The sequence below is a fragment of the Littorina saxatilis genome, linkage group LG1, assembly GCF_037325665.1.
Source record: "Littorina saxatilis isolate snail1 linkage group LG1, US_GU_Lsax_2.0, whole genome shotgun sequence".
Classification (NCBI taxonomy): Eukaryota; Metazoa; Mollusca; class Gastropoda; order Littorinimorpha; family Littorinidae; genus Littorina; species Littorina saxatilis.
Genome location: NC_090245.1, coordinates 25,043,820 through 25,069,971, shown reverse-complemented (window position 1 = coordinate 25,069,971; position 26,152 = coordinate 25,043,820). Strand labels below are relative to the sequence as shown.

Here is a 26,152-nt window from a genome sequence, read left to right as displayed (position 1 = left end):
CTTCTTCTTCTTCTTCTTCTTCTTCTTCTTCTTCTTCTTCTTCTTCTTCTTCTTCTTCTTCTTCTTCTTCTTCTTCTTCTTCTTCTTCTTCTTCTTCTTCTTCTTCTTCTTCTTCTTCTTCTTCTTCTTCTTCTTCTTCTTCTTCTTCTTCTTCTTCTTCTTCTTCTTCTTCTTCTTCTTCTTCTACCCACAGACGCTCTTCCTAGAGGATACTGGACCCCCAATTTTAGTTTATAGAGGGTCCTCGTTGGAACTCTCGAGGGTCCGAAGAACACGAGGACTTATAGAGGTTAGCCAGACCATCACAAAAGCGTATTTGTTATAGGGCTGAGTTGGCATTTGGACAAAAAACTAGACATTATTTGCAATACTGTGCTGAGACTTCCCCAGACGTGACAAGCTGGGACAAAAGATGAAAAATGTGTAAGTTTATCAAATGTAAAGGGTAACTCACTTGAATTTGAAAAACGTCACTGACGTGGCAAAATGCTCACTTGCTTCTCAGTCACCAAGCGTAATGCTGAAATTCTATGAGTTTAACCAACAAAATAATGTGAGTTTGTTAGATCATGGTCAAAACATATTGTATAGTTTCTGAAATATGAACGAAATTGCAAACATCAAGTGTATCCTACAGGCAAGCAGTAATTAGGTAGCGTCACTGACGTGCCACGTGCGAATTTAGTGTGACCGAGGTGGGTTTTTTAAGTGTTATAAGTTTTACAAGGACGATTTTTAACTGATTATTGATTATTTCAGCCACTGTTGAACCACTCTGCGGCTCTTTGTCCCTCCGTCCGTCTGTACGTTAGTCCGTCCGTTGGTCCGCCCGCGCCATTGCCAATATAAATAACTTGTGAATTAATTATATGAATTGTATAAAACTTGGTACATATATTGATAAGCATGAAAGAACAACCCACCTCTAGCGAAGATATTCAACAAACAAGGTCAAGGTCAAGGCTTTGTATGGCAAAAATAATTTACTATTAATTCTTAGACACAAATACACGCAAACGCTTACAATTTACAAAGTAGACATAAACATACACAATTATAATGGCAATTAATTTCAAAACTTATCTGCACGAAATCTGAATTCCCCAGACTTTTGAAATAGAGCTGAATAAGCGTTATATGTGTTTTCATTCCAACATGTTTTTGCATATTGTTACTCTGTGAGTGTCTGATGTACATGTTTAAATCATATGCTGCGAACAGATGTTTCTCCCTTGTTCTTGTGAATTCAGGAGTTTTGATCGGGTAATTTGTCTACCTTGATCTTGCCAATGTGCTAATGATGAGTTACCATTTTTGTATAAGAGTTAGATGTACTGTACTGTTTTACTATATCTTGTCAAAAGCAAAAAAGCAAAACTGCTTTGTATCACAATAAATTGTTTGTCAATCTATTAGTAATTTTTCTGTATTTCATTGCTGCTTTTGTGTGTTGGTTGCTTTAATTTGTTCGTTGGTTGATTGTTTCATCTGAAACACGTATGTCCTTCACCCCTACGCCCCCCCCCCCCCCACCATCACTACCCATTCACCCAAATCCACACCCACTTCATCCCTCCCCACCCCACCTCCATCTTCCAGCATGCTCACTAGCTCGGAATCCTGTATCTCATCATGTTTGTCTCAGATGGGTTTATGAGACTAAACGGTGCCTGCCAAAAACCAGTTCAGCTCAAGTGTTTTATTACACGTCCTATTATGTAAGTACATGTATTAAACTTTTTGTATCCGGTTTGCACGCAGTAGGTTTCGTGTTTCGTGAAATCCATTAACAACCGAGTGATTTAACCCAAAGTCCGTGAAATTTTAGAGCACCTTTCCTTTTAGAAACTACTTGTTTATAGCTATGGTATTGTTGGTTCGTGATCTCCTGTCAACGTTGTTTTTTAACGTCCCGTCAACTGATACGGCTTTGCGGAAACGTGTCCTGTTCAAATAGATGTTTACCTTCAAGTTGATAATCAGATGAACTTAAGTGTTTTACAGTGAAGCAGCTCCAGCAGCTACCCCCGATACCTTCCAACACTTCGTGGTGAACAGTTTGTGGAGTTTCCTCTCGTTTTATCTACGTTCACAAAACAACGTGAGTATGGCGTTCTTTGCCTTCTCTCTCCTCCTCTATTATTTTTTTTATTTTTACTTTTTTTCTATTTTGTCTGCTCTTTTCTTTCTTTGTTTTTTTTTATTGTGACAACTCATCGTCTGAAAATGTAATACCAGAAATAATGGATTATTAGCTCTGAAGTCTACTCATGGGTACAGGAAGTACAAATTAGAATAGATCACTTGACCAAATAACGTGTTCTAAAGAAAAACAGATAGCAGTTATTAAGAATTGCCTCATTGAAATCAGGTATTTAAGCTCGAAAATCGTTTTTTATTTTCTATTTTACTAATATATCCAATAGTGATTATTATGCAAAAATCCGACCCTCTGTATTCAAGTTTTTCTTTACATTATCTTATAAAGAAGGGCTTAATGCTTCCTTTTCTTTGCATTTCTCTCGTAAGCAATCCTTGAACGTACATTTGTATATATTGGTATGACGTATATTTTCAAAATGTCATATTGCTTTCCTTTAATTTTTCTAATGGGTAGACCAAAGGCATATTTACTGTCAAAATAGGTGGTGGCTAGGGGTAGTAGAAGCAGTGTACAAATTGAGCGCGTTATGTAGTAATCGTATTTTTATTGTGGTTAAAGGGATACCTTTCAGTGGATGAAACAAAGTTTAGGAAATTTGTTTTCCATTTACAGCTTAAATTTCATGTTTGTTTGTGTTTCATGCTTGAAATTGAGTTTTAAAAGTAGGTACAGCGTTATTGGGTATGTTTAAAGTTACGAGGAAAGAAACTGAGTTTTGTGTTTTATTGTGTTCCTCTACCAATGTTCTACAGTTGTGATGATTCGATTGTTGATTTGTTTACAAATCCATATTATAATCGTAGTAGTTGTTTCCGTAGAGCTTTTTGCGAAAAAGTGCTCTTCTCCATATTAAAAATTGAGTCGTAAAATGAGCAACCTATGTTGTTGTTGTTGTTGTTGTTGTTGTTGTTGTTGTTGTTGTTGTTGTTGTCTGGCCTTAGCATTACCTAAACTTACATAACAAATTCGAATTTAACCAGTTTGTATCACTTTAACACGGGTAAACTCCAGCCTTAAGCTATGTTTCAATATAGTGACGCGACGGCGGCACGATAGTTGCGGTTAGGTGGCGGCAGCGGCAAAACCGATCGCAACAGTAGTAACAAAGAACGCGTGTTTTCATATACGCGACGCGACGGCGGCGTGGCGGCGACGTGCCGCGCGACGGTTCGGCGTCAAGATTTTGTTCGCTCTAGGGAGCGAACAAAATTGCTGCCGCGCAATATTCGCGTCCAAAGTGGGCGTGTCCAAAGTCTTTCCAAATATTCGAAGACCCCCCACAACCAGTTCTATAGTCTATTTTGGCTGGGTTTTGTTCGTCAGATACATGTATTTTCTGAGCTGCATATAGGCCAGCAAGAATGTCTTCAAAGGTTGTCACCGGGTTTGTTCCGCTTTTTGAGCATTTTGTGAAAATAAAATAAAAGAAGAAGAAAAGATTTTTCTTATATATCTCGTTTTTTCAATTTTTCAAACATAAGTAGCTTCAATTTTAGTTTGTCCTTAATACGGTATGGTTGTGTGAGTTTTTGACCGATTTTGAAGAAATCAAGCCAGAAAGAACAAAAATCCGCTTGCCGCGCCGCTTGTAATGAAACACTCACGGCAACATTCGCTTGCGGCATTGCGTGTTTTTCGCCGTTGTGCCGCCGCCGCGTCGCTATATGGAAACAAAGCTTTTAGCAACCATTGTTTCACAGTCAGTTTTGTCTGCACTATTGGAACTAAAGGGGATCTAGGGACGTGAACACAGATAGGAAAAGGGTTCCTAACATGAACCGAAACTTTATATAACTTTATATATATGCCTCAACAATTCGCAACAGCTACGCGTTCAAGATAATTCGCACATGTCAAAACAGCTGGAGTTGCACAAACCACAAAACCGACTTTGTAACAAAGCTAATTCTGCAATCACTGCATGCTAGCAGTGTTGACACTGTTTTTCCCGCGCGAATAAAAGTATAGTAGGAACATCTCAGAGTGGTTGTGAGTCCCCTTATTTGGATCGACTGCAATATGAAGAAGAGAGGAATAGAAAAAGACTGGTTTTAGTCATTGACGAGGAGGCGTCATGAGACCAACCTGAAACATCCACAATAAACATATCTGGCTAGCGCTCGAACTTTTAACAAACATCATACAATGTTTTTCACTTCCATCTTGCTAATTTCATTTATGTTGTCACGGTTTGTCAAAAACTTCTTTTGTTTTGGAGGTATGTTTCAATTTTGCTTCTCAGTCAACTGATGAATATGTCATGGATGATATTGGAACCTGGTTAGAATTCGAATCTAGCTGGATAGCATCAACATTCTGATTTCAACTGGCTAAGATCAGAATTCCGATTTCAACGAGATGAAATAGGAATCGTTGGTCAGAAAACACCGATTCTAATTTGAGCTGACTGAGATCGGCATTTCAATGTTATCAAAACGTTCACTGAAAAGATTCAAAAAACGATTTCTAGACAGCCTTAAAATCAAACCCGCAAATCTACTTTAGTGCAGTAGATTCAGTAGGGGTGCCTTCAACCTCTTAAATATTTTTTTAATTGGCATTACTAGATCGGAAAATGTATTATGATAACGGTTTGCTATGTTCACAGCTCAGTTTTTGTGCTAAACGACCGTGAGGGGCCCCCAAGCTACCCCGGGTGTGGGTCCTTTGGCGCCAACAGAAAATAATTATCTAATCAGTAATATAGTTAAGTGACACATCTAATTAGGGGTTTTCGAGGGTGCCGATTCCAAAAATGATGTTTTTATCTCGATCAAATGTCATGATCACATATGAATTACGATTTTTTTGGGTTAAAATAAACAATATATCCAGTTCAAATTGGTTAAATAGTTAGTACATACTTAGTGAACATATGATATTCTTCATTTAAAATCTTGTCATTATCCCCTCAGGTATTGCATATCAATTATTATATATAAAGTAATAATAATCAGTGAAAGTCTGTGAGTAAAATATATACCAGGGTTGTCATAGATTCATGCTATGATTATCAAGGGTCATCCTTACTGTGAAAGACGCCTTGTTCATCCAGGATGGCATGGCTCTGCTTCACATCCTCACAAACATGCCCCCGACCTTTGGTGAAATATGCTTGCAAATCCTTGACCAGATGGTGGCGAAGAAACACTTCTTGTTCTCGACAGACAGCTACCATCCGCAGTCCATCAAAGCACAGGAGAGAGAAAGGCGGGGGAAATCAGAAAAAATCATTGTCGATGGACCATCAACCAGGAAGCCTGGCGACTTCAAGCAGTTCCTAGCGAATGACGACAACAAAAAGCAGTTTTGCCAGCTTTTATTTCGAGTATGGAGTGACCAACGTGCAGCTTCAAGACTCGAAAAGACAGCCATGGCAGTTCTGATCGTAGAAGGAAGGGCCCATGAATTGACATCATCCAACGGAAAGGTCGAGGCACATGAGATTCATACGATCTACAGCAACCAAGAGGAGACCGACACAAGGGTTGTGCTGTATCTCCACCACGCCGCAGCAATTGGATACAAGGACGCTGTCGTCAGGACGCCTGATACTGACATATTTGTCATCCTGTTGTACCATGCTCATGAAATCAAATTGAACGTGTACCTAGACACAGGGTCTGGAAAACACAGGCGGCTGATCAACGTCACTGAGTTTGCTGAGTCTCTTGGAAAAAACTACTGTGCCGCACTTCTTGGGTACTACGTGTGGAGTGGAGAAGACTGCACCAGTGCCTTTAAAGGGAAGGGAAAGGTAGGACCGTTGAAGAAACTGCAGAAAAACCCAAAGTTTCAGGAAGCGTTCGCACGGCTTGGTGACGAATGGAGCATCCACCATGAAGTGGACGAATCATTGGAACAGTTTGCCTGCGTCATGTATGGACACAGTCGGGAACTGTCAGTGAATACAGTTCGAGGGAAAATGCTCTGCAAAATGGTGAGTGAAGATGAAAAACTCACCGCGAAGTCCAAAGTCGACCTCGCTCGTCTGCCTCCTTGTCGTGCTGCTCTGCAGCCACACAACAAACGTGTGAACCACCGTGTTGCTCTGTACAAAAGAGCGCACATAGCCATTGTAGAGAAACCAAAACCCTATGATGAAGGCCAGGGATGGATGAGAAACGCAAAAGACTTACTGGAACCGATATGGTCATCAAAACCCATTTTGCCAGCGTCTTTGATTGATCTGTTAGCTGCTATTGATCCTAAAGACAAGGAAACGGAAGATGAAGAAGACATGGAAGTGGATGAAGTTGACTTTGACGCAATGTTTGAAAGTGATGGAGAGTTGTAACTGTCTCCTTTGTACACTGGTTCACTACCAGCTATGTTGACAGACGCAGATATGAAGATTTGGTTTACCCGAGATTATGCCAAACATTCCTTCAGGGTTTTGTTGACATGAAATTATGCCAAACTTTTCGTGTAGGTGTGTTATTATGAGATGATGCCAAACACTCGTTGTAAGTGTGTTTGCATGAGATGATGCCAACTATTCATAGTAGTTGTTATTTAATGGACTGATGATGTCATTTGTATGGAGTCGACGCACGTGCGAGGATATGTATGTGTGGGAGGGGGGGGCGCGGGAGATGGAAGCTTGCTGTATGTTATGTAATGTATATATTGTGTGTGATACGTGGAAATGTGATACTATTTATTTGCATGTATGATACAGGTACAAATGTGATAATTGTAGGCTTATACCAGTGATTACTGTGTGTGATACATGAAATGTGATATGAATGCTGTTTTTATATGTTATACTCTTACTTTCTCCCAAGCGCAAGACAAATTCTTCTATGAAAATTGAAGCCAATAAAATTTGAGTTGAGTTGAGTTGAGTTGAGTTGAGTTAATATGAGATGAGATGACACCAAACATTCTCCGTATATGTGTTACGAGTTCTCTGTATTCATGTTATTATGAGATTATGCTTAAACTATTCCTTGTATACGTCTCATTTGAGATGCTGCCAACTATTCTTGTATATTTTTTTATTTTGAGATTACGCCAAACATTAATTGTGGGTGTATTATAATAGTTTATTTTTGATAACGTTTTTTTTTAGAAATGAGCACGTGATTTAACCGTTCAAATCAGTCAAGATAAGTTCAACAGCTTTCATGACAGAATTATCAATTTTGACTAAATGTTTAACACTTTCTGATTAATTGATATGATTAATATAGTTGTCTAGATGACTACTTGTATCTTTCTCAATTAGACACAAAGTACATCTATGCAATGCTATTGCATAGTGTTGATACTTTTACAGTAATGACCTAGGTAATAAGCTAAATTTTATAACATAATCATATGTTTCAATAAAGAGTTGATGTTTTAATAAACCTATTGCATAATAATTATTATGTCCTATATTTTGTTGACAACACTTTCAGCTATGCTGATTTGTCCTTATTAATATTATTGTTTGTTTTTTTGCTCTCTATTGCTCTCAATAAAATGTTTTTTGTTTTTGAATATTTTTCTTCACTTTTTATGGATAAAAATATTATTATTTGCAATATATCGTCTCTTAGCTTTGATCATGACATTTAATCGAGATAAAAGCATCATTTTTGGAATCAGCGCCCTCGAAAACCCCTAAATAGATGTGTCACTTAACCATATTACTGATTAGATAATTATTTTCTGTTGACGCCAAAGGACCCCCACCCGGGGTGGCTCGGGGGCCCCTCTCGGTCGTTTAGCACAAAAACTGAGCTGTGAACATAGCAAACCGTTATCATAATACATTTTCCGATCTAGTAATGCCAATTAAAAAAATATTTAAGAGGTTGAAGGCACCCCTACTGAATCTACTAAACTACTGAATGAAACTAGAATTCTGGAGAAAAAAACATGGAATACACAGATTTTCCATAATGAAAAATTCGACACGTCATATTTCCAAGTATCGGACCTGTATTATTTCATGTAACGCCAGCATTAAATCCTAGAGATGTTTGACGTCAATCTTTCGGACACACACACACGCACACACACACACACACACACACACACACACACACACACACACACAAACACACACACACACACACAAACACACAAACACACACACACACAAACACGCGCGCGCACGCGCAACCACACACACACACACACACACACACTTGCACACACATTTGCACACCCACTTGCACATCCACTTGCACACACACTTGCACACACACATACACGCACGCACGCACACACACACACACACACACACATCCACACACACACACACACACACACACACACACACACACACACACACACACACACACACACACACAAACGAAAACAAGCACAATGACGCGGATATATGTTGACGTTCATTGCACCTTGTATTTAGATAAATACACTTGTCATTGACTGTAAAGCCAGCTAGTGTCAAATTACACACAATTTGGTAACACAATACAGTGGCAATTAATTATAGGTTCAGACGGCAGCAGATTGCACCATTGACCTCATTTAGATAATCACGTTTCCGGAGGGGGGGTCGGGTGGTTGTCGGTAGTTAACGTTCTTTCAACCTATCTGGCTGCCCGGGGGTTGGGGGGAGAGGGTACATGCCCCAGTACCTCCCTACTCTACCAGACGCTTCGCGCATTTAGCTATGTTTATCCAAACTTGGTTGAGCCATAGTCTGAACCTCTTGATAGAATAAAACACTCTCTCCCAAGAAAGAAATACTGTGCGTCAATATTTGGCCTGTGTGTAGCTGTTAGGAAAGTATGTAAGATTATTTTAATATCTTCGCACCATAATACAGCTGCTCAAAAACAAAGCAATTGTTAAGCTTATTAAATCGCAATTAACTGCATATCTCGTCTCATTTCAAGTTCCTTGTTTCAGGGCCAAGGGAACGCCATGAATGCAACAGCTGTCCTGGTTCTCCTGTGTACGTGCTGCACATCACTGACCTCAGGTGCTGGTGGTTGTCATACCGACGGCCCTGAATCCTGCATGTTTCAAGCATATACTTTAGGAGTGCCGAGTCCTACTGCATGCAGCTGGACTTTCGGAGTTAATTCTAACTTTAGCTATAGGGATGCCAATTCTAGTTACTGGGGTGTTAGGCTCACCCCTGGAAGAGAAGAAGGAAGGTTGACGAGTAGAACAGCTTGTTCCACACAAGGAAAGATATATTGTTTGTCATTTTTCTTCAGATTTGATCAGAACAATACCATCGATCTGAGCGTAAGCCTAAAGTACGAAGGAAATGATCAAGTTGAGTCACTGCTGTGGATCCTGTCTTCAATTTTTGACGAGAAGTTTGGTCAAGTAGAAATCAACACAAGCCGAAATTTTTCGGTTGTCTTCATAGCAAAGAGACGTCGAGATCAAAACACGGGTTCAGACTCGGTGTTAATAGATGATATACGATACAATCCTGTACGCTGCAGAACACCTGCTTACCCATCACATGCAGCACCGACGTCCGCGAGCAGGAAATCAACATTTCCACCTACAAACGTCATGTCCACAACAACGACTACGCCTTCGATAGCAAACACCTTTTCCATAACAACGACTATTCGAACACCCTTAACTACAAACGCCTTCTCCACAGCACCGACAGCTTCTAAAACCACGACAGTAGCAGAAACACTGACGGAAACAACAACGTCAGAGCGAGTCAAAAACACGGACACAACAAACGATGGTACATTATCTACTGAACCTTCACCTCCACAGACTGACTCTGAAATAGCACTGGATAAAGTTGGAGTGATCGTTGGATTCGTCGTAACCGCCATCGTCTTCGTCATAATTATCACTGTCCTGGTTGTTGTGTTCCGGCGTAAACGACAGCTGGGAAAACAGTCTGAACAAGACGATAGTGTCTGCAATGTTCCTGAAGCACCGAGAACTGACAACGAACACATGAGAGAAAAAACAACGGGAACTAGCAGGGAAGACTACAGGGCAGACGTAGCAGAAAGCGGTGTCTACGATGTTCTTGATGCCCCGAAAACTGACATCGAGTACCTCAGAGAAACAGCTACAGAGACAGGCCATGAATACCACGGAGAAAACGACACAGACTACGGTGACTACGATGAGCTTGGTCCACCGGGAATAGACAACGAGAACGACATAGAGATAGCTACAGGAAAAGGCCAAGAAGACCACAAGGTACACAAACCAGACAACGGTGATTATGATGACCTTGACGCATCAAAACCAAACAACGAAAACAACAGAGAAACAGCTCCAGAGACATGCCGGGACGATTACGGGGCAAAAGAACCAGAAAACGATGACTACGATGATTTTGACACACCGACAACAGACGACATCAACAACCACACATCTGCAGGAACAGGCCAGGAAGACAACGGGATACGCGAACCAGACAACGGAGCACACAATCCAGACAACGGGGTCTACATTGATCTTGACGCACCCACAACAGACGACAACACCAGAGAAGACTACGGGACACACAAAGCAGCGACGCCTGACCGACAGAGGGAGGTCTCTAGTGTTGCAAGCCTGGAACCAGCAGCAGCAAACTACGAACGTCGTGACTTTCCTGACGCCGAGAACCAGAAACGTGTGTACGCCGACACCAATAATTGTCAAGCTATGCCAGAAAGAGAAATGTACGAAACTTTAGCAGCGAAAAGAGACAGCCATGTCTACAGCGAGGCTCTCGATAGAAGTCAAGTTGCACACACAGAATAAACGATTTAAACTGATTCCCATTTGTATCGGTTATTGTAACTAAAATACTTTAGTTTACCAGGTTTGGACGAGCCGTTACTCAAGTTGGGGACGTATATTCTATAGTAATGCTTGGATTTATTGTTGGTTTAGTCGTTTGTTTGTATGTTTAGCACGAACGATTACAATTCTACCGTTACTCTTTTTCATTACCTAACACTCACAACCCAGGTTTTAAATTCTTATTAATATTCATGTTGCATCGTATTAGGCATGTACATACATATTACTGTAAATAAAGTGCTCATGCGCCACCTTTTCTGGCCGTAGCTTGTCTCGCTTACTCTTGTACTCTTTGGGATGAGGTGTTACCAAGGTTTCAAGGTTTTATTACGGCTTTAGGCCCATAGGGCTTTTAAGCAAACACAGACACACACATACACATTGCAAGAGTGCACGCAGACACAGTAAACAGGGAACTTAACAAAAACAAAACGTCAATCGTAACTAGCCAGAAAACGAATAGATATGAATAACTTTCTATACAATTATCATAGTCACGTCATAAAATGCAGCCACAACTATCAATGTTGGAGGGAAAAACAAAGCACAAGAAAGGTACCAGAACAACAAAATACATCCAAAACATAAAACTCCTTGTTAATATACATTTTGTGCTGATGTGTAAGCACTTTTTGCAGTAGCCTGTCTCCCTTGTTCTGATATATTCTGTGCGGAACTGTCAGCCGACTTTGCAGTAAGTTGTCTCCCTTGTTGTGATACGTTTTGTGCTGATGTGAAAGCATTTTTTGCCAAAGTCTGTCTCCTTTGTTCCGGTAAATTTTGTGCCGTGGAGTCTTCCATATTTGTAGATATTTTTTCCGTTTTCCTAGGACATATTGTGCTTATTTTTTCAGCATTTTCGCGGTTTCTTTCCCTTGTTATTTTGGATTCTGTGATGTTGTGACATTGCTGTTAGTTTTCCTTGTTAGTGTTCATATTTAGCTGATGTTTCAGCACTTTCTTTCTCTCAGCACTTTTTGCGGTAGTTTGTCACCCTTAATTTTGCTGATTTTGTGTTGATAAACTAGTACTTTTTGCAGTAGCTTGCCTCCCTTATTCTCATACATTTTGTTCTGAAATGTCGGCCCTCTTAGCAGACGCTTATTGATGGCCGCACTAGGAGCGGCTATCTACTCTGCTGCGTTGGGGGAGGTGACATGACTCGTTTGTTACCGTTCTCACGAGATCAGTTACTTTTTGTTGAAACCAACTTTTTCATCTGTGCTGTTCCGGAAATGAGCTGCGCTTTTTTGGAATTCAAACAGTATCATGTCACTGTTGTCCCGTTTGTGCTGTTTCGGAAATGAGCTGCACCTCGTCTGTCTGTTTATAGCAACACACACTGTCTGTCACGTAGACTCCATGCAAGTCTCTCCCTCTCTCCCTCGCTCTGCCTTAGTGTCTGTGTGTGTATCTGTCTCTCTCTCAATCTCTTTCTCTCTCTTTCGATCTCATGCGCTCTCTCTCTCTCGAGTCATGTTCTCTCACCCGGTGTTCATTTCTCTGTTTCTCTGTTTTGAGTCACTCTCTATCTATCTGTCTGTCTGTCTGTCTGTCTGTCTGTCTGTCTGTCTGTCTGTCTGTCTCTCTCTATCTCTCTTTGTCTCTCTTTGTCCTTCCTCTGTGTGTATTTCCTCTCTCTCTCTCTTTCTCTCTCTCTCTCTCTCTCTCTCTCTCTCATCCGACTACTGGCACACAGGTCAAAGCAGAGGTGTCAGTCTTGTGTTAACTTGAGTGCACGTGTACCCAGCAGGAGGGGGGTGATTCGGGTCAGAAGTGGGGTAAGCACTTTGGTCTTCAGTCTTTGGGTTCTTGCTTTCAGTGGAGAAGATGCCAACACGAAATTGCACTATGCTCTACTATTTATTGTCCTTGTCTATCGGACACGAAGAAGGGAAGCTACAATCGCCCCAGGCCGAGTCACAGAGTTGACATGATCAGTACACAGCTTCACGGTGTGTCATGTTATACATACCAGCTGATGGTTGAGTCCAAAACTAGTGCGGTGGCTAATGACAGCTGCCGTGTATAACCTCATTCATTGAAAAGATTAGCAAAGCCATATACTCTTTGTTTCCTGAGCCTGGACCATTGAGACGGTTACCTCATAGATCTGTTCATTCTTCAGTTTGTCGGTGTCAAAAGTTATACCCCCATTCCACACAACCGTTCTAGGTCCCGTTCCCGTACCAACCAAGGACGGCTGCCACAACAATGGAACGCTGCGCAAACGGCCGTTTTTGGCATCTTTGAGCAGCGTCTGACCATAGTGGCAGCCGTCCTTGGTCGGTACGGGAACGGGACCTAGAACGGATGTGTGGAATGTGGGTATGACAACTCAGTGTGTGAGAGCGCTACCGTTGCGTTACCGTTGTTTTAAGTTCCTTTAACGATCCAAGCGTTCCGTTACCGATGGGTTGAGGTTCCATTACCGTTCATTCTCATCGGGAGGGGAACGGCTAAAAATTTGAACATGCAGCCCAAACTCAACCGTCCCTACCGACCCTACCGTTCAAAGCAGTTCCGTTAACGATCATTTACGTTCCATTGCGGTTCTCTCCCGATCCCTCCCGTGCCCGCACCGTTCCTTGGTCGGTACGGGAACGGGACCTAGAACGGTTGTGTGGAATGGGGGTATAAGACTCGACCACTTGGCTTATGGTGGAGACAGCTGGAAGATCTCTGGATATAATTGAAGAGGAGTAGTCTTCCTTTTTGAAAATGTGTACTCTGCCTTGCAGATTAGAAGTTTGTGCTGTCAGGGCTGGGTAAAGGGAGTGGCCGGGGAGGGGAAGGGGGGGGGGGGGAGTAGGTAAGAGAGACGAAAGAGGAAACTGGACAGGAAAAAGTCACTGCCTGAAGCATTCAATAAAGCCAGAAAAAAAAATTACGACATGCAGGTTTTCAATTCATATTTTTGCAAAGTATCTGCACAAGCATGTGTGCCTCTTTGAGTATGTTCGTGGCTGCTTTCATGGGGTGCCTGTATCCTCGGGAATTTGAGGATTTCTTTATCTCTCTTTTTCTGACACCGTTGATTTAACGTCATTTTTACAGGACAGGGGTTTTTTTCCTTTCAGTTATAAGTTGTAGTAGTTTGACCTTATTGTTTTAGTACAAGTAGAGCTCGTTCACAGGTAGCAAAGACTCATTCAGTCCGTCAGTGTGTCTGAGTGTGTGTGATGGGGGGGTGGGACCTCTCCCGTGACCGGCCACCTGCAATGTACGGACAGGTTTGCACTGGCCCAAGGCTGTCCGTTCATGAGAGGGACTGCTGTAGCAGTAAAACTAGTGTGATACAGAAGTAATCAATTTATCCACTTGACTAATATTCGTGTTTTTATGCTCAAATATTATGTTTTTATTTTCAAATACTCTGCAACACATGTGACCCAAATACAACATGTGCCCGTAAAATACCGCTTCTTTTAATAAAAACATTGCTTCGCCCATGTTGATTTTTAATCAACCAATTTTCTTGTTTCCCTTGTTCTTGAATATAAAGTACTTACTTGTCAGTACTTTGTGTAGTAGTTTATCTCCTGTCTTTGTGTACATTTTGTGCTCAAGTGTCAGCACCTTTTGAAGGAGTTTTTGTACATTTTGTGCGGACATGTTTACAATTGTTACAATGTCTCGCGTTCTCCTTGCTAAATTTGTCCTGATGAGTTAACTTTTGCTTTATTTACTCTCTCTTAATTTTGTGGATTTTGTGCTGACGCGTCATGAGTCTGTACAGTATTGTCTCCACGGTTTACCATAGTTTTCCTACTGTATATTGTGATTAAGTATACACTATATTTCGAAGTCAAGTAGAAAAAATAAAAGTCTTTATCTAATATTTTTTAAAACAGTGTTCGTATATTCATCTTTGCCGGCCTTTCTTTTTACCTTCCTGTCCGTGTCTGTCTGTTCGTCTTAGTAACTGGCTTTTGCGCCCTTAAACACCACTCAGTCTGTCTGTCTGTCAGTGTGTTTCTGTGTATATATGTCTGTGTGTCTCTCTGTGTTCTCTGAGTGTGTATTATCTTTTCCTGTGTGTGTGTGTTCGTTTGTGTTTGTGTGGATTACATGATGTGGCCCAGAAGCCTATTTGTAAGCAATATTTTTACTGCTCGTCTGTGAAATAAGCTGTTAATTTTACGTATCTCCGTGTGTGTGTGTGTGTGTGTGTGTGTGTGTGTGTGTGTGTGTGTGTGTGTGTGTGTGTGTGTGTGTGTGTGTGTGTGTGTACACGTGTGTGTACACGTGTGTGTAGGCTATGCGTGTGTGTGTGTGTTTGTGTGTGTGTTTGTGTGTGTGTGTGTGTGTGTTTGTGAGTGTGTGCGTGTGTGTGTATGTGTGTGTGTGTGTGTGTGTGTGTGTGTGTGAGTTTATGTGTGTACGGTGTGTGTGTGATAGAGAGAGAGTGTGTGTGTATGCGCGTGGATGGGTTTTGCGTTCGTGCGTGCGTGTGTGTATATATCTGTCTGTCTGTGTGTCTTTAAGCGTGTTGTGAGGGTCACAATTAGCACAAATGTGTACGCCCAATAAAAGAAGATGCATAAACGCACGCATGCACAGAGAAAAACACAATTAGCACGCCCTAGTTACGCACAGAGTATGAAACAGAAAGGGAATATCCTTAAAACATCATGGAAGTGTATTTAAGCCGTTACCACAGCTGGGCCTCCAAGAAATGCTAACATATCGTGTATTTTTTCACACATCAGAACATGTGTTTTCTAGTTGCAGCCAGTCAGTGATTGGTGAACAACAAGTGGCTACGAAGAAGAAGCCTGACATTGTAATCTAACCCATATTCTGTACCACCACCACCCTCCTATCCCCCACACCCTACCCCCCCCCCCCCCCCCCCACGACCCACAACCACACAATGCATTCATGAGGTAAAGGCTGAGAGGGGTGGTTACTGTACTGTGTCGGCATACGTTCAGCGACCATGTAAACTACGTTCTTCACCTCCATAGTTTTAGGTTTTAACTCCGCTGTGCAACATGCGGTCGAGAAAACTGGCCGTCATTTTCCTTAGCAATATGACAGTGCAGTAAAATCATCCCTTGCTTTTGCCAGCGACAGCTCTCTGGAGGGTCTGTGCTGTTTGGTCATAGTGCTGAGACAGTCTGTGAGAAAAAAAAAAACCTGAATGACTGCAAGTGTCTATCAAAATAGAAAAATATGAATACATGTAAAACCTAAAAGTTAAACGGCTAAAATCGCCAAATCCGCACAAAGTTCGATACGATATTTTGGCATAGAGATATAACATCCCAGGAATTTTGTTACGGTTAAAATAAGCGTTCAGGAAGTTCAAATCAAGTAAACAAGTACTAGTGTGTGTGTATGTATTCGCTTGTGTGTATGTGCGCGTGTGCGTGTGAGTGTGTGTGCGCGTGCACGTGCGCGTTTGCGCGTGCGCGTGTGTATGTGTGCGTATGTGCGTGTGTGTGTGTGTGCGTGTGTGTGTGTGGGTGTGTGTGTGTGTGTGGGTGTGTGTGTGTGTGTGCAAAACATAAAGAGTTCGGGTGAAAACATACAGATAGTTCTATATCCAAGTAAACATTATCGCTGCTGTTAAAGTAAACATTAAAAGAGTGCGGCCAACCTTCAGGTGTCGTGTGGTTATAAAATGCACTTTGCATGGTCACGCACTATCTCAGGTTGACACGCTGACAAACAGATCACGGGGAAGAAGAGAAGTCTATTCAGTAATCCATACATTAAACTAAGCAACCAATCCCCCTGAGAAGAAAAAAGATTGCAGTGTTATTGCACAAAGCGCAAAGTAAAGCTTTTGACATCTATATTTCTTCCTTTTTGAGGGGCACTGCGACTGTGAAAGAGGCAACCGTCCTGACATATATCTCTTTGTTCGCACGTTCAAACGCGGTTTGGGTGAGTTCACTCAAGTTATTTTAGAGAACAACGACTTAAAAGTATAAACTAAGATATGTGTTGTTTTTTCTCCATTTCAACTAGGAAATAATTATGTCATTCGAGCGCCCTTTATTCGATTAACATGAATCCCTTTTGCACTTTAAACTGAAGTGTTCCACTTTTAAACACACTATTTGTAATCACTTTTGAACACACTATTACATGTACTATGTATAGATGAAAATGGTGAACACAAAATATGATTACCCTGCTGTAACCAGTTTTTAACACTTATAAGTGTTCAGACCATAGTTGCAGAACACTTTTAGAACACTCTCACTATTACTATTAGTCATGTAATTGAGGACTCTATGTTACGTGATTTTGAGCACGGAATTCGTTTCTGTTGATACAAATATTCCACAATGTCTTGATATATAAATAGAAGTTTATATAGGTTTATAAAAAAAAAAGTGTGCTTTGTAGTTAGGGTCTCAAAGTACCTCATATGAAAGACTATGTTTTAGTTCCATCTTATGATGTTTAACCAAGCATTTGATCGGAAAAGAGACTGTTTCTGAAATTGCTAAAAAATATATTTTAAAAAAATAGCCGGGTCCACGTATAGCCCTTCGCATGTTAGGTGGCCTCCGGGAATATCCAGAAAAAAGGGTGAACAGTTATTTATAGACAATACGCGTGAAAAACGAACAAAACATGCTTATGGACTTATACACATGTGTTCGCCTACCGCTGGACTCTGCTGAAAAGTGTCATCGCCGTTTGAAAAGGGTGTTTGGAAGTGTTCAGATAGCAAACGTTGCTCATGGTGAATACATTGTGAACACTTTAAGTGTTAGTCTAAACACACTTTTACATATTGTGCACAAAAAATGCGTCCGAATTTAGAGTGTGCAAATAAGCTCTTGCGTGCTGACACTAATAAATAATCCTTATTCTTGTTCTGATTCACACACCCACACACACACACACACACACACGCACACACACACACACACACACACACACACATACACACACACGCACACACACACACACACACACACACACACACACACACACACACACACAAACGAAGAAATTCTGCCTCTGAATCTCAGACAACTATAGTTACTTGTGAATTTAAAGCACACAACAACTCAGATTTCAGCTGAAGTTCTGAAGATTATGATGTGTGATGAGGCCTGCCAGACTGACTGCTAGGCCTTGTTGAACTGAACTGAGCAAAAAAATGATTGCACCCATTTTCGTACCGCAACTAAAACATTCATTCCAGTGTCATTTTATTCAAACTTTATATGCCATTTAAGGCCCCGCACACTTTTCGGATTAAAGATTTCTGTTGTAGGTATCACGTGACCGCCGCCGAAGTCAGGGTACCCCAAAAATCGACCTGACAAAAACGTAAAAAATCGACAAAAATTCAGAATAGGCGCAGCTTGGCAACTTTTCCATACGAGAAGAAAGAAAAATCATGTATCTATCCAGAACAGGTTGTTTTGCTTTGCGCTCTTGCGTATCTCTTGTGTTATGTTATTTCTACTGATGCAGGTGTGGAACGCAGTAGAAAACGACAGAATTTTGCATCCATTTTGAGGGGTATCAGGACAAAAAGCGCTTTATTTCAGCAAAGCCTAAATGGATTGATTTGAAACTTTCAGGAGCTGAAGTCAACAGACGTGACTTACCTTGGGTGAAACTTGGGATCACTACAAGCTTGCACTCAGATGTTATGCACTCTTCCAAAAAATGTTTTTAAACCCGTCACAGGTTTGTTAATTTACATCCTAAAAATTCATGACTGTGCATGCATACAGACAAATGGTTGTTACAAGAACTGCCAAAGTTTCATTTGAGTATAACGACTGACGGACATTTGCTAGGCATGTAAACACACAAGAAAAAATGGAACGTTCAGGGTTATTGCTTTTGACAGCGGTTATCGCTGAATGCCTCTCAAAACATGCTGCGGTCACGGATGACTGGACAAGACTGTCGCACTGCAATCCTCCAAACATATTTGATCGTGTTTACAGGACCAGGAGACGTAAACTAGTGATTGTATTTATATGAAACTTTGGCAGTATTTGTAACATTTATTTGTCTGTGCGCATGCAAAGTCATGCATTTTTTGGATGTAAACCTTTATGACACGTTTTAAAACATTTTGCATATCATCTCAACAAATATCTGTAACGATGCGAAATGTTACCGGACGTACATGTAGACTTAAGATCCTGAAAGTTTTGAAACAATCCATTTAGGCATTGCTGAAATATAGTGCTTTTTGTCCTGGTACCCCTCAAAATTGAAGCAAAAACCTCTCGTTTTCTACTGCTCATGCGCTCAACACCTGCATCAGTAGAACTGACATAACACTAGAGATACGCAAGATAGCAAAACAAAACAACCTGTTATGAATAGATAAATGATTTGGCTTTCTCCTCGTTTGTAACCGTTGCCAAGTTAAGCTTATTCTGAATTGTTGTAGATTTTTTAATTGGTACATTACGTTTTTGTCAGGTCAATTTTGGGGGTACCCTGATTTTGGCGGCGGTCATGTGATACCTACAACAGAAATCTTTGATTTAAAAATGTGTGCAAGGTAGCCAAGTGAAGGGCCTTTAATGGCATTTACAGTTTGAATGAAATGACAGGGCAATAAATGCTTTAGTTGGGGTACGAAAATGGGTGCAATAATTTGTTTGTATTTTCTTCCAATGATTGTACAGCGCAAGGTTAAATCCTTCATATATGCGCTTTAGCAATATTATGCATTAATTTGTTTTAACAAAAACGCAAGATAGCACATTTACAACATTCACAACACACACACACAAACACACAAACACACACACACACACACACACATATACACACACACACACACACACACATACACACACATACACACACATACACACACATACATACACACACACAGACACATACACACACACACAGACACACACACACACACACACACACACACACACACACACACACTCACACACATACGTACACACACACACACACACACATACACACACACGCACACACGCACATACATACACACACACACACACACACACACACACACACACACACACACACACACACACACACACACAAATCGGAACCCGTAGCTAGCGCATGAACGTTTCTAATATTGATATTTCAAATCGTGATTTCAGTGAGAAATGTACACTATGAAGCAACTAACTGTCCTGGTTATCCTGTCATTGTGCTGCACACCACTGACCTCAGGCACTGGTGACTGTCATCCTGAGGGTCCAGAGGACTGCGCGATTTTGCAACAGAAATTACTCACCCGATAATCATGCAGTCTGCAGCTGGTCTTTATAGAAAGTAATATTACATTTTACCAATCATTCTCTCAGTCTTACTGGTTTGTCGGACTCAGAGTTGAAAGACAAGAAGGAAAGCTAACAAGCAGAACAGCTTGTTCCACAGAGGGACAGAAACATTGTTTGCAGTTTTGGTACTTATTTGAGCAGAACAATACCATTGATTTGTTTGTGGAATAATGCAGATATTATTTTCAGAAAGAATGTGTTGTGTTTTGATAAATGGATTGAAGCCGGTGTGAATTGTGTACGTGATGTATGGATAGACGAAAATATTGTGTCATTTGAACATATTTGTGACATTGTCGGATATAGCGTCACAAGGCTGTTTGAGTTCAACGCTTTGCACACGGCCCTCTGCGCGCGAGCACTGCGAGACAACACAGTTAAAGAAGACGCGGGTGACGAGCCTCCTGCGACCTGTTTTCAGGGCATGCTAAATAACCCTTCCCCGAAGAAATTTCGTGCGATATTAACGCAATCCAAAGCCAGTGAACCCTGCTCTGTAAAATTTTGGTCACACAAATATAACATTTGCATTGACGAAAAGTATTGGGTCCTGGCAAGTGCATGTACAAGCAAAGAAAGATTAAAGTTACTCCAATGGAAAATTTTACATAATATTTATCCCACAAATATTTTATTGCATAAAATGAAGTTAAAAGAAAATAGTTTATGTAGTCTTTGTAATGAAATGGATTATATTGAACACTTCTTTTGGAAATGTAGCAAAATGAAATTGTTTTGGGAAAATGTTAGAAGATGTATATTTGTTAATACGGGAGAAAATATTATATTAACAGAAAAAGATGTATTGTTTGGTTATTGAAGTGCAAACCCCCATAAACAAAATTATTAATCATAATTTGCTCATTTCAAAAATGTGTATCAGTAAGTATAGATATGGTAGGCCTATTGATTTAAATGTGATGTTAGGATATGAATTAGCGTTGAGATATTTCAGTATTGTGTAAATGTTGAAGGATGAATGATGATACGTTGTAGACGGATGCTTGAATTTTTTTGGATTAAAAGCCCAACAATGATGTGCTTGTCAAATTTTTAAAAAAAAAACCAATAAGACATATACTAAGAACGTAAACGCACGTTTCAATGTACTGTACAGGTTGGTTAAATTACTGCGGTAGCTTTACCTAACAATATTTTCATTCAATTAAAAAAAAAAATTTGTTAGAGATTAACTGAAGGAAACCCAACTCGACATGTCTATTTGTCTGACTCTCAGTCCCTGCATAACAAGTAAAATAAAACCCTTAACTAAACCGGAAAAAAACCCATTGATTTGAGTGTCAGCATCCAGTATGACAGGAATGACCAAGCTGAATCAGTGCTATGGATCATGTCTTCAAGTGATGGCTGGGATCTTGCCAGAGTACTAATCAGTACTGTCCGAAACTTTACTGTTGTTTTCAAGGCAAAGCGGCGCCCTGCCTATGTATCGAGTTCAGCCTCGGTATTTATTAATATCATCTCATACAGTACATCACCTTGCCCATCAGGCCTGTACCCAGCCAATGCACAACCAACAACAACAACCACATCCACAACCATCAACATGTTTTCAACAACAACGGAACCCTCTACAAAAATGACAAGACAAGATAGACCCAGTGAAACAATAAAGTCAAGCCATTCTGAGGAAGAAGTTAAACACACGGTCACTACCGTCGGCACAATATCTGCCACGTCTTCTCCTCCGTAGACTGACACTGAAATGTCACTGAGTAAAGTTGGAGTGATCGTTGGTGCGGTTGTGGCTGTCGTTGTGTTCTTCGGCATTATATATGCCCTCGTTGATGTGTTAAGACGCAAGCAATGTAATTCTAAACACCCGTGCTTTGAGAGTAAACACCAGAGAGAACAGTATGAACCGGACAACGATGAAGACCAGGGGACGCACGAACCAGACAACGATGACTACGATGATCTTGATACACCGAGAACAGACAACGAAAACAACGGAGAAACAGCGACAGGAATAGGCCAGGAAGACAACGGGACACATGAACCAGGCAACGATGACTACGATGATCTTAATACACCGAGAACAGGCAACGAAAACAACGGAGAAACAGCGACAGAAATAGGCCAGGAAGACTACGGGGCACATCAAGCAGCGCCATCTGACGGACAGAGGGAGGTCTCTGGTGATGTAGCCCTAGAACCAGCGGCAGCAAACTACGACCGTCTCGACTTTTCTGATGCTCAGAACGACACACGTGTGTACGCCGACTTAAACGTCAATACTCGTCAAGCTACGCCGGGAAGAGAACTGTACGAAACTTTAACTGAGCAAAGAGACAATCACGTCTACAGCGAGGCTCTGCAGAGAATTTAGGTTGCGCAAAAAGAATACAAATCTAGACGCCGTTTGTATCGGTTAGTATCACCAACACATTTGATATAACAACAGGCTTTCATGAACGTAGTATTTTCCCGTTTATACGCCAACTGTTTGTTAGCCTGTCACTGAACGTGGCATAACCTGAAGATCTGTGTACACATTTTCAGCATTTTTTTCGCACAAAAAATGTCCTTGTGCAAAAATCGTGAGGTTCACTGCCTAATGAGATTTTCCTCTTCCGCCTATTCAGAGACCCCGTACTCAGTTAAAACTAACTGTATAGTAGAATGGCTTCTATGAAACTGTTTGCGTTTATGTGACTATGAATTTACATACTGCGTGGATGTCCTTATTCGAAACTCTTGATGCGGTAATCAGCATGAATATACTCATTCTTACGGTTACTGTGAAACTGTTGATACCCTTATCAGCATCGGCGGGTTAAAAGACTGGGTAAAAACTGCCATACACATAAAAACCGTGGGAGTTTCAGCCCACGAACGAAAAAGAAGAAGAATAAACATCAGGTTGCGTACGGCATAAATAGTTTCTATCTGTTGACGATGTAATCAGCGTGAGTGTAGCCTACTCAGTGTTTTTATAAGTTTCTACATGAAACTGTTTATTTCCTGCCTTTCCGCTTCTTATGTTCACTGCAATAACAATATCTGAGGGAGATCAAGGTTATATCAGCTCATTACACCCCCGGTATAGGGGTGTGTATAGGATTCGGTCGATGTGTTTGTTTGTTTGTTTGTGTGTTTGTGTGTTTGTGTGTTTGTGTTCGCATATAGATCTCAAGAATGAACGGACCGATCGTCACCAAACTTGGTGAACAGGTTCTATACATTCCTGAGACGGTCCTTACAAAAATTGGGACCAGTCAAACACACGGTTAGGGAGTTATTGGTGGATTAAGATTCTACAAGGACTTATAGAGGGACATATTAATGGTCAAAGGGAAATAACCTTCTCAGTTGGTGGCAGTGAGAATGGTTATTTCCCTTTGACCAACGGGGGTGTTTTTCCTACCTCGGAGGAATTTCTTGTTGTGAATAAAATGCACAAAAGGGATGTTCATGCAATTGCGCGTGTGAACGGGTGTTTAAGAGTCTATGTGTGCTACATATTGACTGCAACATTGTGTGTGTGTGTGTGTGTGTGTGTGTGTGTGTGTGTGTGTGTGTGTGTGTGTGTGTGTGTGTATGTGTGTGTGTATGTGTGTGTGTGTGTGCGTGTGTGTGTGTGTGTGTGTGTGTGTGTGTCTGTCTGTCTGTCTGTGTGTCTGTGTCTGTGTGTCTGTATGTATGTGTATGTAATGCATAACTACAGAGGACTACACACATACACCGACGACAACACACACACACACACACACACACACACACACACACACACACACACACACACGTGCACTCGCACGCTCACACACACATTCTCACAGCGCGCGCACACACACTCTCTCTCTCTCTCTCTCTCTCTCTCTCTCTCTCTCTCTCTCTCTCTCTCTCTCTCTCTCTCTCTCTCTCTCTCTCTCTCTCTCTCTCTCTCTCTCTCTCTCACTCTCTCTCTCTCTCTCTCTCTCTCTCTCGATCTCTCTCTTGTGTGTGTTACCAGCTAACCTTTATTCCTCTGCAGCTCCTTGTCTGCCTGTCCATTTGCCTGCGTAAGTGTATAATTATGTGTTTGCTCGTGTATATCCATGTTTTTCCGTTTGCCTGTCTAATTTAACAGCACCCCACGAAGCATCAACTGGGAATCCCGAACCTCAAAATCTTAGCGACGTTAGAAGGCTTTTTGAAAACTGACTGAGCGTGTCCAAATCCTTTCTTTCCCTGAAGTGTTGAATGACACATTCTGCGTGTATTAAATCCTGGTGCTTTTGAATCTGCAGACTTCTTCTTCTTCTGCGTTCGTGGGCTGAAACTCCCACGTACACTCGTGTTTTTTGCACGAGTGGAATTTCACGTGTATGACCGTTTTTTACCCCGCCATTTAGGCAGCCATACGTCGTTTTCGGAGGAGAATCTGCAGATAGTGGGTGTCTGGTTTCACGCAGTTCATTGACCAATCAAGCGGTTTGATACAACATTTCGTGGAATGTTAGGCTTTTGGTTTTGGTTTTCCAGTTTTAATCCCACACCGTACCGACACAATTTTACTTTTAATCTGAGAATTTCTGGTTTCATCTCAATGTGTAGTATTTTAAGGCAGAGTAAGCCTCCCGTAAACCATCACAGATACGGTCAGGCTTTTACACACAGTACAAACACCCTTTCATTTAAACACTCACCAATTGAGAACATCCTAGGTGCCCTCCGTAAAGAGCGAACAATTTTCAAAGAATTTATTTTTGCGTGGTTTATCTTACCCCTGAGCCATCGTGAACCCGTGTGATCCCGTTTTCCCTTTTCACAATGCAGTCGTCAGTTAGTCATGCATGCGACTCGATGTGAGCTTATCTACAATAGCACGTTTTTTATGCACGAAACAACGGCTGTGGTTCACAAGAACTCTAGCGATGGCTTTTGACTGTTGAGAGGAACGGTGATTTGCACTGATAAACCGTCTGCTACGACCCTTGCGTGACCCTGCTTCCGGGCTTTTCTTTTTTTTAAACTTTCACAACTTCGAATTGTTCTGATCTTGTCTTGATGAAAAACGAATTCTTTTATGATTAAAGAATGTTTGTGTAACAAGCTGTCAATTTATTATTTAGATTTTAAAAGTTAGGCCTAGCGCAAAAACGAGGCGCCGTTGTTGTTAACGAACAAGTCTACGAAAATAAATTCTTTGAAAATGTCTCACGCTCGACAGAAAGCAGCCAGGATGTTCCCGTTCGGTGAGCGTTCAAATGGAAGTATGCTTGTACTGTATTTAGACGCTCGGGGAGCTCTGTGATGGTTTACGGGAGGCTTACTGTGCCTTTAAGGTGTTCTTCTTGTTCCTTTTTTTTTTTACGTTTTTTTCTCAAACTCTTTATTAGTTTTCCGATTAACACAGACATACTCTGAAATGTGTCCAGAATTCATCTAAAGAATGCGAGAAAAAAACCACTATGAAAACCCTACTGCATACGTGTGTTTTTAACCTTTAATAGTCAGTTGGGAGGAAAAATAACTTTACATACACAGGTATCTTACTTAAACACCTGTGCTGGTGACATTCCTGAAGTCATGATCTGAGTCTATAGCTCAGAATAAAGTCTTATAATAGCTCTACAAGGAAGTACGTATGTTTTTAAACATGTGAAATTTCCCAAAGACCTGTTCGCCTGCAGTTTCATTTCACATGCCCGTCTGCTCAGCACCCCTACCCCACCACACCTCTACTCATGCACCCTTTTCCACCCCCACCCCCACCCCATCACCACCAACTACCCCATCGCAGTCTGTCAGCATGCTCACAAACTCGGAATCCTGTCTCTAATAGTGTAAGCCTCAATAGCCTTTTGAGAACAAACTGAGCGTGTCGAAAACTTTTCCCTCAAGTCAAGATTGTATATCCCACATCCTGTATGTCACCATTGTGCTTTTCATCCCGCATGTATGCAAATGGTATCGAGTTTAGTGCAATCCAGTGTTCAACGGAGCGTTTTAATTCAAAATT

At 41.2% G+C, this 26,152-nt stretch overlaps 1 protein-coding gene and 1 long non-coding RNA gene across 2 annotated transcripts in view; one reads left to right on the top strand and one right to left on the bottom strand.

Moving 5' to 3' along the window:
• LOC138965619 (uncharacterized) overlaps positions 1 to 26,152 on the bottom strand; it is a 498,821-nt gene that overhangs the window by 418,302 nt on the left and 54,367 nt on the right. The window lies entirely within an intron of this gene.
• On the top strand, positions 1,893 to 12,520 carry LOC138965353 (probable serine/threonine-protein kinase nek3). The gene is made up of 2 exons (XM_070337495.1): positions 1,893 to 2,101; positions 9,035 to 12,520. Exon 2 carries the CDS (start codon positions 9,050 to 9,052, stop codon positions 10,868 to 10,870), a length of 1,821 nt encoding a protein of 606 aa, XP_070193596.1. The 5' UTR covers positions 1,893 to 2,101; positions 9,035 to 9,049; the 3' UTR covers positions 10,871 to 12,520.